At 51.4% G+C, this 12,415-nt stretch overlaps 1 protein-coding gene across 1 annotated transcript in view; it reads left to right on the forward strand.

The window, feature by feature from the left end:
• ATP2C2 (ATPase secretory pathway Ca2+ transporting 2) overlaps nt 1-12,415 on the forward strand; it is a 211,102-nt gene that overhangs the window by 113,440 nt on the left and 85,247 nt on the right. Inside the window, exons 13-15 of the mRNA XM_030204530.1 lie at nt 1,436-1,533; nt 1,655-1,756; nt 3,605-3,694. Of these exons, the coding sequence (XP_030060390.1) occupies nt 1,436-1,533; nt 1,655-1,756; nt 3,605-3,694 (290 nt within the window). The remainder of the gene's footprint in view (nt 1-1,435; nt 1,534-1,654; nt 1,757-3,604; nt 3,695-12,415) is intronic.

Genomic DNA, 12,415 nt, shown 5'->3' on the forward strand with positions numbered 1-12,415 from the left:
TTTAATTTGTGATGTGCTATCTCTCACTGTTACCAATAACCTACCCTTCAATTATGGGCTGCTCATGTCTTTGTCAGTGGGCAAACTTACAAAATCAGCAAGGGATCAAATACTTATTTCCCCCACTGTACCTTCTCGATGTAAGGAGAGAGGCAGCACAGCTGTCGCAAATAATAGAAGCAGCTCTTGAAGGTTGTTTGGATTTGGGGAATCAGAGTACGTGTTGAATCTAATTGTGTTCCAAGGTTCCTGACTTGTGATTTGAGGGGGAGTTCATACTTCCCAAAAGAGATTTTGATGTCGGGTATGTATCCACTTGTGTTAGGGACCCAGAGAAGCTCGGTTTTACTTGGGTTCAGGCAATGTTTGTTGTGTTTAGCCCATTCTTGAATTGATGTTAGGTAAGTCAGGTTCAATGGGTATGAGTAGCTGCACATCATCCACATAGATGTAGAACTGACTGTCCATTGACCGAATCAGCTCAGCTAGTGGCTTGAGGTAGATATTGAGCAAAATAGGTGACAGTATCGATCCTTGAGGTACCCCGCAGGCCAGTGTCCATGGTGGTGATGAGTTGCTGCTAAACATTATGGATTGTTGCCTGTTTGATAGATAGGATCTGAACCAGGCAAGTACCATTGATACCTGTTTCTGTCAGTCGTGCTAGCAAGATATCATGATCCAATGCATCCCAGGATGGCCGGGTTGGGGTGCTGACATGTTGATGACATGCTCAGAGCAGGAGAGAGGAGGCATCTCTCACTCCTGCCTCCTATCAGGTATGAAGGGGTTTGGGGGGGGGGGGGGTTGCCCACCAGAGTGGACTTCAGGGGGGTCTGGACTGGGGTCCCACTGGACCACCAAGGCTTTTTCCAATTTTCTTTGGGGAGGGGTCAGGGGAACCACCAAAGGATTTTTTTAAAGGTCAGCCGTTGCTCGGGGTGTGGCATGGGCTAGGTGTTTTTCCTAATTTATCATTAGGAAAGGGATTTTTTTTTAAAGAAACGTCAACTTTCCTGTCAGTGCCTGAGCCAATCAGTGCTCAGGCATGGACAGGAAAATTAGCACAGAATAATGAACAGCTAAGTAATACTGTGATTTTAACGTGGCATTAATTTGCATGCTCATTATTCTGAGCATGCAGCAGCAGCTTTGCTGCATTAGTTTCGCAGTAGAATTTGATTCTACCGTGAACCTTTGAGCATTGGCCTGCCAGAAAGGGACATTCCAGAGAGTAAAATAGGATTTAAAATGTGACTTTTTTTTTTTTTAAAGAATATGTGTATTGAATTTTATGTAAGTATAGAAATTACAAGCGAGAGAAAACAACCATACTATAACATTGAACTACAAACAGAAGTTCACATAGGTATATAGAACAAAATAGCAGAAATAATAAATATAAAAAGAGATGTGGTTTTGCTTTTTGTTGCAGGATGCTGTAATGTTATTTGTTCCGATAAGACAGGCACGCTGACTGCAAATGAGATGACAGTAACCCAGCTGACGACCTCAGATGGATTCCATGCAGAGGTACCTGCCATAGCTCTTTGCCTAGCACAAACAATTCATACTGTGCTGAGATCCACAGTGGCGTGACTCCTTGTCACCTTGAGCACTGTAAATACTGTGGGTTATGTGTCTTTTCATGCAGGTGAGTGGCGTTGGGTACGGCGGGAAAGGCAGCGTATATCTGAGTCACTCTGAAGAAGCGCTAAAGGAATTTTCAAACATCTCTGTTGGAAAACTGGTGGAGGTGAGCTTAAGATATATTTCTGAGATTCCTGGAACATTTAAAGTTACATCGTATTCAGATTCATAGAGATCTGTAACTACCATTACAGCACATTGATGATTTTCCTTGTACTGTATACTATTCGTTTCTTTTTCTCTTGCCTAGTACTTATCGCCTGCTTCTTCAGGCCTCCATCCAGAGCTGTAACTAACCATATTAGTGTCTGGGGTGGGCAGGCGTATTTACATTTCACCATTACCACTCTGGTGCCTTCACGTTTCTCCTTCCACTTTGATGCTCTGTCCTCTTTCCTTTCTTTCCCCCCCCCCCCCCCCCCCCCCCCCCCCACACACACACAATCTGAATAGTAAGAAAAGAGCTGTACTTCCAGATTTTCATTTGCTACTAAACTGGTGTTTGCATTTCAGTAATTTTTGAGAGGAGACTGGTGCAGAAAGTTCAGGATAAACTAACGATGAGGCAATGAACATAATATGAAACCAGGATGCAAAAAGATGATGGGTTTATTAGATGAACCATCATCTTTTTGCCAGATTGGGGTCATATTGTGTTCATCTCCTCATCATTAACCTGGTGTAGAAAGTCCAGGATGAACTATCTTTTTGATCACCGCTCCTGTTTTACCTTGCTGTTTGACTGCTCTATTGGGCTATGACACTCTTAGCCTTCCTTTCCGGGCTACCCGTGCAGTTATGTCATAAGGGTTAAGACTGTAGTCCTTCAATACAGGGGATATGGGTTTGATTCGCACATTGTTTCTTTCTGGTAGAACGGGTAAAAGTGAATTGATTTTTCACTTTTTCGAAAAGTACAAAGAGCAGGGGACACTCAATGAAATTACATGAAAATACTTTTAAACCAGATAGGAGGAAATATTTTTTTCACTCAACGAACAGGCAAGCTCTGGAACTCTGCTGGAGGATGTAACAGCGGTTAGCTTATCTGGGTTTAAAAAGGTTTGGGCAAGTTCTTGGAACAAAAGTACATAGTCTGCTAGTGAGATATGGAGGGAGCCGCTCTGGGATTGGTAGCATGGAATATAGCTACTGTTTGAGTTTCTGCCAGGCACTTGTGACCTGGATTGGGCACTGTTGGAAGCAGGATACTGTGCTAGATGGACCATTGGTCTGATCCAGTATGGTTGCTATTAGTTTTTATGTTCCATACTGTGTACCACCCTCCTGATTCAAGCCACTCATTGTAGTGACAGTTGTTTCCCAGAGAGCTCCACAGAGCTCCCTGGAATGTTCCTGCACTGTGGTCCTACCCTCATTTGTATGGAGTAGTACTTAGCCCATTGGTGAGCAGTGGTTGGATGTAACACTGTCTTTGAAACTGAACCCTGTGATACCAATCTTAGCCATTATGTAACTTGCTATCTCGCCACAATGCTCCCAACCCATAAAACAAGAGAACAGACAATGCATAGTACAATCACCAGACCACAGTGGACCCTGTCCCAAAAATATGCCCTCTGCAATCATTTGCTAATTTTGATTTGTTATTAATGTTTGGATATTTTCATCACTGCTAGAGGGGAGACCTAATATGTGAAACACAAATTTTCCATTTGCACAGATGGGAAGAACGCCAGGCCAGAGCAAAATACAGCCAGTCGCCTGTTCTTTCAATCTTAAGAAGCCATAATCTCACCAGTATGCCTTCAATGCTTGCCTCTCTGAGTTACTGCTGTTGTATGCCTTCAGTATAGTTCCAGAGTATCTTCTTTGTAATAAGGGAGGCTTGATGCAAGCATACACACTAACCTTTAAGTACCCCAGCTAGGCTAATAAGTGGCAAAATATTGCTCTTTATTACATTAACATGGAAACTTTATAATGGTTTCAGGCTGGGTGTGTAGCCAATAACGCTGTCATAAGAAAGAATGTTCTGATGGGTCAGCCAACAGAAGGAGCTCTAATTGCTCTCGCCATGAAGGTAAGTCACTAGAGATGTTTGTCTTTGGGGAGTTTCTGGAAAGTAAAACTAGGTTGCCCAGGTGTGTTTGTATTGGAAAGTGCCTGGATCCTTCCAGTAAGGTTCTCAGCAGCCACTAGCTACCTTTCTTTTAAGATAAGAGAACGAAACAGTATTTGTTAAGAAGCAGATGGACAAAAGGTTGTGCTTCCTCTTGGGAAAATCAAGGCCTTTAAAGAGGAGAGAGTTTGAAATAAGGATCAGATAAGCTGTAATTTCTGTAAAAGATATGCTGCAGTCTCATGAGAAGCTTCTTTAGAAACATAACTCCTCTTGTACATAGACTGTGGTAAATATAGATGAATATATGTCTAGGCTTATTTTATAAGGGTTGAGCATGTACAACAGAGTTTTATTCATTGAGGTAGACTTTTACAATATTTGCCCAACTGTATATTCATGTAAAAACTAGGAGCAAAGAAGTTGTAGCACTTACATTAACTCAGTATAGGTTGAGGCATTTCTGGGGTCAAAGAATAGGTGGAAAGGGAGTAGGACTGGTGCTTATGCACATATTCTTATCAGCACTTGCACATCTTTATCGCAACTGCCTTGGAGCATGTGTAAAAGTGTTTCTCCGAGGACAAGCAGGCTGCTTGTTCTCACTGATGGGTGACGTCCACGGCAGCCCCTCCAATCGGAAACTTCACTAGCAAAGTCCTTTGCTAGCCCTCGCGCGCCCGCGCGCACCGCGCATGCGCGGCCGTCTTCCCGCCCGAAACCGGCTCGAGCCGGCCAGTCTTCTTTTGTCCGCACTCGGTACGGTCGTGTTTCGCCGTGTCGGGCCCCAGAAAGTTGACCTCGCGCATCCAAATTGTTTTTTGAGCGTGTTTTTTCTTCGGAAAAGCTTTTTCTAAAGTCGGGAAGTGCTCCGGAAACCCTCCACCGGGTTTCGTGTCAATCCTCCCCGTACTTCCAGCTTTTTGCCCCGGTAAGTTTTCTTTCGTCGTCGGGGTAGGCCCCTTTTTGGCCTCGGTCGAGATTTTTCTCCCTCTAAATTTTGGTGCTTCAATTTTCGCCATTTCGGCTTTTGATTTCGCCGGCGTGATTTTTCCGCCCATGACATCGAAGCCTTCCAGCGGCTTCAAGAAGTGCACCCAGTGCGCCCGGGTTATCTCGCTCACTGATCGACACTCGTCGTGTCTGCAGTGTCTGGGGGCCGAGCACCGCCCTCAGAACTGCAGTCTGTGTTCCCTGCTTCAAAGGCGGACTCAGGTAGCGAGACTAGCCCAGTGGAACGTGTTGTTCTCGGGCTCTTCGTCGGCATCGGCACCGGGATCTTCGAGTGCATCGACGTCGTCAGCGTCCAGACCATCTTCCTCGGCCGCCCTTGCATCGAGCGCATCGAGGCATCGGGCCTCTGCATCGGCGCCGAGACATCGGATAGCTGCATCGACGTCGGTGGTACCAGGACCTCGTCTGCTGATGTCGTCGGACGGTGGTGCATCGGGTGGAGTGCAGGTGAGGGCTGTCCATTCCCCTGCTGGTGGCGGTGAGCCCTCGGGTGGGTCTCCTCCTACCCTGAGGGCTCCTGCGGTACAGCCCCCCCGAGATCGACCCTCTTCGGTCTCGGCCCCGAGGAAGCGACGGGTGGATTCGACGTCCTCCTCGTCGGTGCCGGGGAGCTCCGGTGACATGCTTCGGAAGAAGTCGAAGAAGCATCGACACCGGTCCCCTCCCCGCGTCGGCACCGAGAGCTCTGGGTCGCCGAGGGAGTCGGCACCCAGCAGGCATCGGCACCGAGAGGACCGCTCACCCTCTGTTCAGGAGGTGTCGATGCGCTCCGCTCTGGACAGCCCGGAACAGCCTCCACGCCCGGAACAGGTACTGACGTCGACGCCTGCATCGACCTCCATGCCTTTCTCTGCAGCCGCTCTGAACGAGAGCCTCCGGGCCGTTCTCCCAGAGATTCTGGGGGAGCTGTTGCGCCCTACCCCTCCGGTACCGGCGGTGCTTGCGCCTCCGGTACCGTCGAGCGTGGCGCCGGCTGGCCCATCGCCCGGGGTGAGGTCCCCGACGTCGGTACCGCGTGCGGTGCCGACTGCGGCCACCTCCCAGGAGGGCTCCCCGACTACGTCGGCGGAGGGAGCTTCGCCGATGCGGGCGAGGGAGTCTACCTCTCGACGCCCCCATCGTGGACGTGGCTCCACGGAGTCGAGCCGGGCCCGGTTGCAGACGCAGGTCCGTGAACTTGTGTCTGACACCGAGGGTGAGGCCTCGTGGGAAGAAGAAGAAGATCCCAGATATTTCTCTGACGAGGAGTCTGAGGGTCTTCCTTCTGATCCCACTCCCTCTCCTGAAAGACAGCTTTCTCCTCCTGAGAGTCTGTCTTTTGCTTCCTTTGTCCGGGAGATGTCTACGGCCATCCCCTTCCCGGTGGTTGTGGAGGACGAGCCCAGGGCTGAAATGTTTGAGCTCCTGGACTATCCTTCTCCACCTAAGGAAGCGTCCACTGTTCCCTTGCATCATGTCCTAAAAAAGACATTGCTTGCGAACTGGACGAAACCTCTAACTAATCCCCACATCCCCAAGAAGATCGAGTCCCAGTACCGGATCCATGGGGACCCAGAGCTGATGCGCACCCAGTTGCCTCACGACTCTGGAGTTGTGGATCTGGCCCTAAAGAAGGCTAAGAGTTCTAGAGAGCATGCTTCGGCGCCCCCGGGCAAAGACTCTAGAACCTTAGACTCCTTTGGGAGGAAGGCCTACCATTCCTCTATGCTCGTGTCCAAGATCCAGTCTTACCAGCTCTACACGAGCATCCACATGCGGAACAATGTGCGGCAGTTGGCGGGCTTGGTTGATGCTCTTCCCCCTGAGCAAGCCAAGCCTTTTCAGGAGGTGGTCAGGCAGCTGAAGGCGTGCAGAAAATTCCTGGCCAGAGGAGTTTATGACACTTTTGATGTTGCGTCCAGGGCCGCTGCTCAAGGTGTGGTGATGCGCAGGCTCTCATGGCTGCGTGCCGCCGACCTGGAGAATAGAATCCAGCAGCGGATTGCGGACTCGCCTTGCCGTGCGGATAACATTTTTGGCGAAAAAGTCGAACAGGTGGTAGAGTCTCTCCACCAGCGGGACACCGCATTCGACAAATTCGCCCGCCGGCAGCCTTCAGCTTCTACCTCTACAGGTAGACGATTTTTCGGGGGAAGGAAGACTGTTCCCTATACTTCTGGCAAGCGTAGGTACAATCCTCCTTCCCGACAGCCTGCGGCCCAGGCTAAGCCCCAGCGCGCTCGCTCTCGTCAGCAGCGTGCGACTCAGCAAGGCCCCGCGGCTCCCCAGCAAAAGCAAGGGGCGAGCTTTTGACTGGCTCCAGCAGAGCATAGCCGACATCCGAGTGTCAGTGCCGGGCGACCTGCCAGTCGGGGGGAGGTTGAAAGCTTTTCACCAAAGGTGGCCTCTCATAACCTCCGATCTGTGGGTTCTCCAAATAGTCCGGCAAGGATACACCCTCAATTTGGCCTCAAAACCTCCAAATTGTCCACCGGGAGCTCAGTCTTACAGCTTCCAGCACAAGCAGGTACTTGCAGAGGAACTCTCCGCCCTTCTCAGCGCCAATGCGGTCGAGCCCGTGCCATCCGGGCAAGAAGGGCTGGGATTCTATTCCAGGTACTTCCTTGTGGAAAAGAAAACAGGGGGGATGCGTCCCATCCTAGACCTAAGGGCCCTGAACAAGTATCTCGTAAAAGAAAAGTTCAGGATGCTTTCCCTGGGCACCCTTCTCCCCATGATTCAGCAAAACGATTGGCTATGCTCTCTGGACTTGAAGGATGCCTATACACACATCCCGATACTGCCAGCTCACAGACAGTATCTGCGATTTCAGCTGGGCACACGCCACTTCCAGTACTGTGTGCTACCCTTTGGGCTCGCCTCTGCGCCCAGGGTGTTCACAAAGTGCCTAGCTGTGGTAGCAGCGGCGCTTCGCAGGCTGGGGGTGCACGTGTTCCCATATCTCGACGATTGGCTGGTGAAGAACACATCCGAGGCAGGAGCCCTGCAGTCCATGCAGATGACTATTCGCCTCCTGGAGCTACTGGGGTTTGTGATAAATTACCCAAAGTCCCATCTTCTCCCAGTGCAGAAACTCGAATTCATCGGAGCCCTGCTGGATTCTCGGACGGCTCGCGCCTATCTCCCAGAGACGAGAGCCAACAACTTGTTGTCCCTCGTCTCGCGGGTGCGAGCGTCCCAGCAGACCACAGCTCGGCAGATGTTGAGATTGCTGGGCCACATGGCCTCCACAGTTCATGTGACTCCCATGGCCCGCCTTCACATGAGATCTGCTCAATGGACCCTAGCCTCCCAGTGGTATCAGGCCGCTGGGGGTCTAGAGGACGTGATCCACCTGTCCACGAGTTTTCTCGAATCCCTGTTTTGGTGGACGATTTGCTCCAATTTGACTCTGGGACGTCCCTTCCAAATTCCTCAGCCACAAAAAGTGCTGACCACGGATGCGTCTCTCCTGGGATGGGGAGCTCATGTCGATGGGCTTCACACCCAAGGAAGTTGGTCCCTCCAAGAACGCGATCTACAGATCAATCTTCTGGAGTTGCGAGCGATCTGGAACGCTCTGAAGGCTTTCAGAGATCGGCTGTCCCACCAAATTATCCAAATTCAGACAGACAATCAGGTTGCCATGTACTATGTCAACAAGCAGGGGGGCACCGGATCTCGCCCCCTGTGTCAGGAAGCCGTCAGCATGTGGCTCTGGGCTCGCCGTCAGGGCATGGTGCTCCAAGCCACATATCTGGCAGGCGTAAACAACAGTCTGGCCGACAGGTTGAGCAGGATTATGCAACCTCACGAGTGGTCGCTCAATTCCCGTGTGGTGCGACAGATCTTCCAGGCGTGGGGCACCCCCCTGGTGGATCTCTTCGCATCTCAAGTGAACCACAAGGTCCCTCAGTTCTGTTCCAGGCTTCAGGCCCACGGCAGACTGGCGTCGGATGCCTTCCTCCTGGATTGGGGGGAAGGTCTGCTGTATGCTTATCCTCCCATACCTCTGGTGGGGAAGACTTTGTTGAAACTCAAGCAAGACCGAGGCACCATGATTCTGATTGCTCCCTTTTGGCCGCGTCAGATCTGGTTCCCTCTTCTTCTGGAGTTATCCTCCGGAGAACCGTGGAGATTGGAGTGTTTTCCGACCCTCATCACGCAGGACGACGGGGCTCTTCTGCATCCCAACCTCCAGTCCCTGGCTCTCACGGCCTGGATGTTGAGGGCGTAGACTTTGCCTCTTTGGGTCTGCCAGAGGGTGTCTCCCGCATCTTGCTTGCTTCCAGGAAAGACTCCACTAAGAGAAGTTACTTCTTTCATTGGAGGAGGTTTGCCGTCTGGTGTGACAGCAAGGCCCTAGATCCTCGCTCTTGTCCTACACAGACCCTGCTTGAATACCTTCTGCACTTGTCTGAGTCTGGTCTCAAGACCAACTCCGTAAGGGTTCACCTTAGTGCAATCAGTGCATACCATTACCAAGTGGAAGGTAAGCCGATCTCAGGACAGCCTTTAGTTGTTCGCTTCATGAGAGGTTTGCTTTTGTCAAAGCCCCCTGTCAAGCCTCCTACAGTGTCATGGGATCTCAATGTCGTTCTCACCCAGCTGATGAAACCTCCTTTTGAGCCACTGAATTCCTGCCATCCGAAGTACTTGACCTGGAAGGTCATTTTCTTGGTGGCAGTTACTTCGGCTCGTAGAGTCAGCGAGCTTCAGGCCCTGGTAGCCCAGGCTCCTTACACCAAATTTCATCACAACAGAGTAGTCCTCCGCACTCACCCTAAGTTTCTGCCAAAGGTCGTGTCGGAGTTCCATCTGAACCAGTCAATTGTCTTGCCAACATTCTTTCCCCGTCCTCATTCCTGCCCTGCTGAACGTCAGCTGCACACATTGGACTGCAAGAGAGCATTGGCCTTCTACCTGGAGCGGACACAGCCCACCAGACAGTCCGCCCAATTGTTTGTTTCTTTTGACCCCAATAGGAGGGGAGTGGCTGTAGGGAAACGCACCATATCCAATTGGCTAGCAGATTGCATTTCCTTCACTTACGCCCAGGCGGGGCTGGCTCTTGAGGGTCATGTCACGGCTCATAATGTCAGAGCCATGGCTGCGTCGGTAGCCCACTTGAAGTCAGCCTCCATTGAAGAAATTTGCAAAGCTGCGACGTGGTCATCTGTCCACACATTCACATCTCATTACTGCCTGCAGCAGGATACCCGACGCGACAGTCGGTTCGGGCAGTCAGTTCTTCAGAACCTGTTTGGGCTTTAGGATCCAACTCCACCCCCCGAGGGCCCTGTTTGTTCTGTTCCAGGCTGCACTCTCAGTTAGTTGGTAAATTTTTTAGGTCAATCTCAGTTATGTCCTCGCCGTTGCGAGGTCCAATTGACCATGGTTGTTGTTTTGAGTGAGCCTGGGGGCTATGGATACCCCATCAGTGAGAACAAGCAGCCTGCTTGTCCTCGGAGAAAGCGAATGCTACATACCTGTAGAAGGTATTCTCCGAGGACAGCAGGCTGATTGTTCTCACAAACCCGCCCGCCTCCCCTTTGGAGTTGTGTCTTCCCTTGAAGTGTATTGTCTTGCTACATACTGGACTGGCCGGCTCGAGCCGGTTTCGGGCGGGAAGACGGCCGCGCATGCGCGGTGCGCGCGGGCGCGCGAGGGCTAGCAAAGGACTTTGCTAGTGAAGTTTCCGATTGGAGGGGCTGCCGTGGACGTCACCCATCAGTGAGAACAATCAGCCTGCTGTCCTCGGAGAATACCTTCTACAGGTATGTAGCATTCGCTATATCTGCTTCCCCTGGGGGAGTGTTATAAACACACCTAGGCATGCGCTCATAAAGAAGCTCTCTTTGGCATGGATGGAAGTACTATGATGAGCATTAGCAGTCAATTTGAGAGACTGAGATCATACTCCACATTTCCTAGCGTAGGTGCAAGATTCATTCTCCGAGGACAAGCAGGCTGGAGCTCACCACACATGGGTCGTCGTCCGCGACGGCCCAGGAGCTCCGGAAAAATCAAAAAGTTCTAGAAGGTGCTCGATGGGCGCGGGGACAACACACCGCGCATGCGCGAGTGACTTCCCGCCCGCGCGCTTCCCTCAGTTTCCTTTTCTCCACGTTCGCAAAGAAAGGTGACTTTCAACTTCTCTGCGTGTTTTCTTTTTGGCCCAGGAGGTAGGTCTCGTTTTTTGACCTCGCGTTTACGCGCTCCGTTTTTTTTTTTTTGTGCTTTGTTAAAAAAAAAAAAAGAATTTTTCCTTTATTTTCTAGTTTTTTGCTTTTAAGTTTTTTCGTTTTCGTTTGCGACCGCTTAGGTCGCTCGGCGAATTCTTTTTTCGTGCCTTTCGATTGGCACCATCGAGCCCTTTGATTTTTTGGCTGCTATTTTTCCTCCGATGTCATGGAGGACTCCCAGCGGCTTCAAACGCTGTTCCTGCTGCAATCGGACCATCTCATCGACCGATCCTCACGCTTGGTGTATTCAGTGCCTGGGTCCTGATCATTTACCAGCTGCTTGTAAGTTGTGTAAATTGATGAAAAAATGGACCCAGGTGTCTCGAGAAGCTCGGCGTGAGAGACTTTTTTCGGATCGGTCTGAACCTTCGACGTCAGCATTGGCATTGGTACCGAGGTCGATGGCACTGGCATCGGCGTCGAGGGAAGCAGCATCGAGAGTCCAGGTAATGGCTGCTGATAGGCCTGTTACCGCTGGGAGCAGAGAGGTATCGAGCGGGTCTCCACCTGTCTTGAGGCCTACTGCTATGCAGGCCCCTCGGGACCGCTCTGAGTTGGACCCGGCCCCGAAGAGGCGCGAGGATTCCGCATCCTCTTCATCGGTACCGAGGAGTGTCGATGACGGGTGTCGAGCGAAGGCGAAGAAGCGCCGTCATCGGTCTCCTTCCCGTTACGGTACCCGGAACTCCGGGGAGCCGAGGGAGTCGGCACCGGGAGGATTGCTCACCCTCCATTCAGGAGGTGCCGATGCGTCGGCCGTCTGGCAGCCAGGTACCGGCTCTCGAGCCCCTGCAGACTCTAGCACCGGCTCCTGCACCGGCCCCACCGCTTGTTCCGATGGCAGCCCTCGATGAGTGTCTCCGGCCATACTTCCAAGCCTTCTGGAAGGGATGATGCGTCCATCGGCATCGGTACCGCAGGTGCTTGCGCCTTCGGTACCAACTGTTGAGACTGTGTCTGGTCCATCTCCTGTGTGGACGTCTCCGCCCTCAGTACCGCGTGCGGTGCCTGAGTCGGCTGACACCCAGGTGGACTTAAAGGATGCCTATACTCACATCTCGGTGCTCCCAAGTCACAGGCAGTACCTTCGATTTCGTCTGGGAACGCAGCACTTTCAGTATTGCGTACTGCCCTTTGGTCTCGCCTCTGCGCCCAGAGTGTTCACAAAATGTTTGGCAGTGGTCGCAGCATCGCTACGCAAACTGGGAGTACATGTGTTTCCTTATCTCAACGATTGGCTGGTGAAGAACACCTCGGAGGCAGGAGCTCTGAAATCCATGCGGATTACTATCCAGCTGCTCAAGCTACTGGGGTTTGTAATCAATTATCCCAAGTCCCATCTAGTTCCTGTTAAAAAAATTGGACTTCATAGGAGCTCTGTTGAACACACAGACGTCTCGAGCCTACTTACTTCAGGCCAGGGCAGACAACCTTCTGTCCCTCA

Source organism: Microcaecilia unicolor, chromosome 5, assembly GCF_901765095.1.
Source record: "Microcaecilia unicolor chromosome 5, aMicUni1.1, whole genome shotgun sequence".
In the NCBI taxonomy this organism is placed as follows: Eukaryota; Metazoa; Chordata; class Amphibia; order Gymnophiona; family Siphonopidae; genus Microcaecilia; species Microcaecilia unicolor.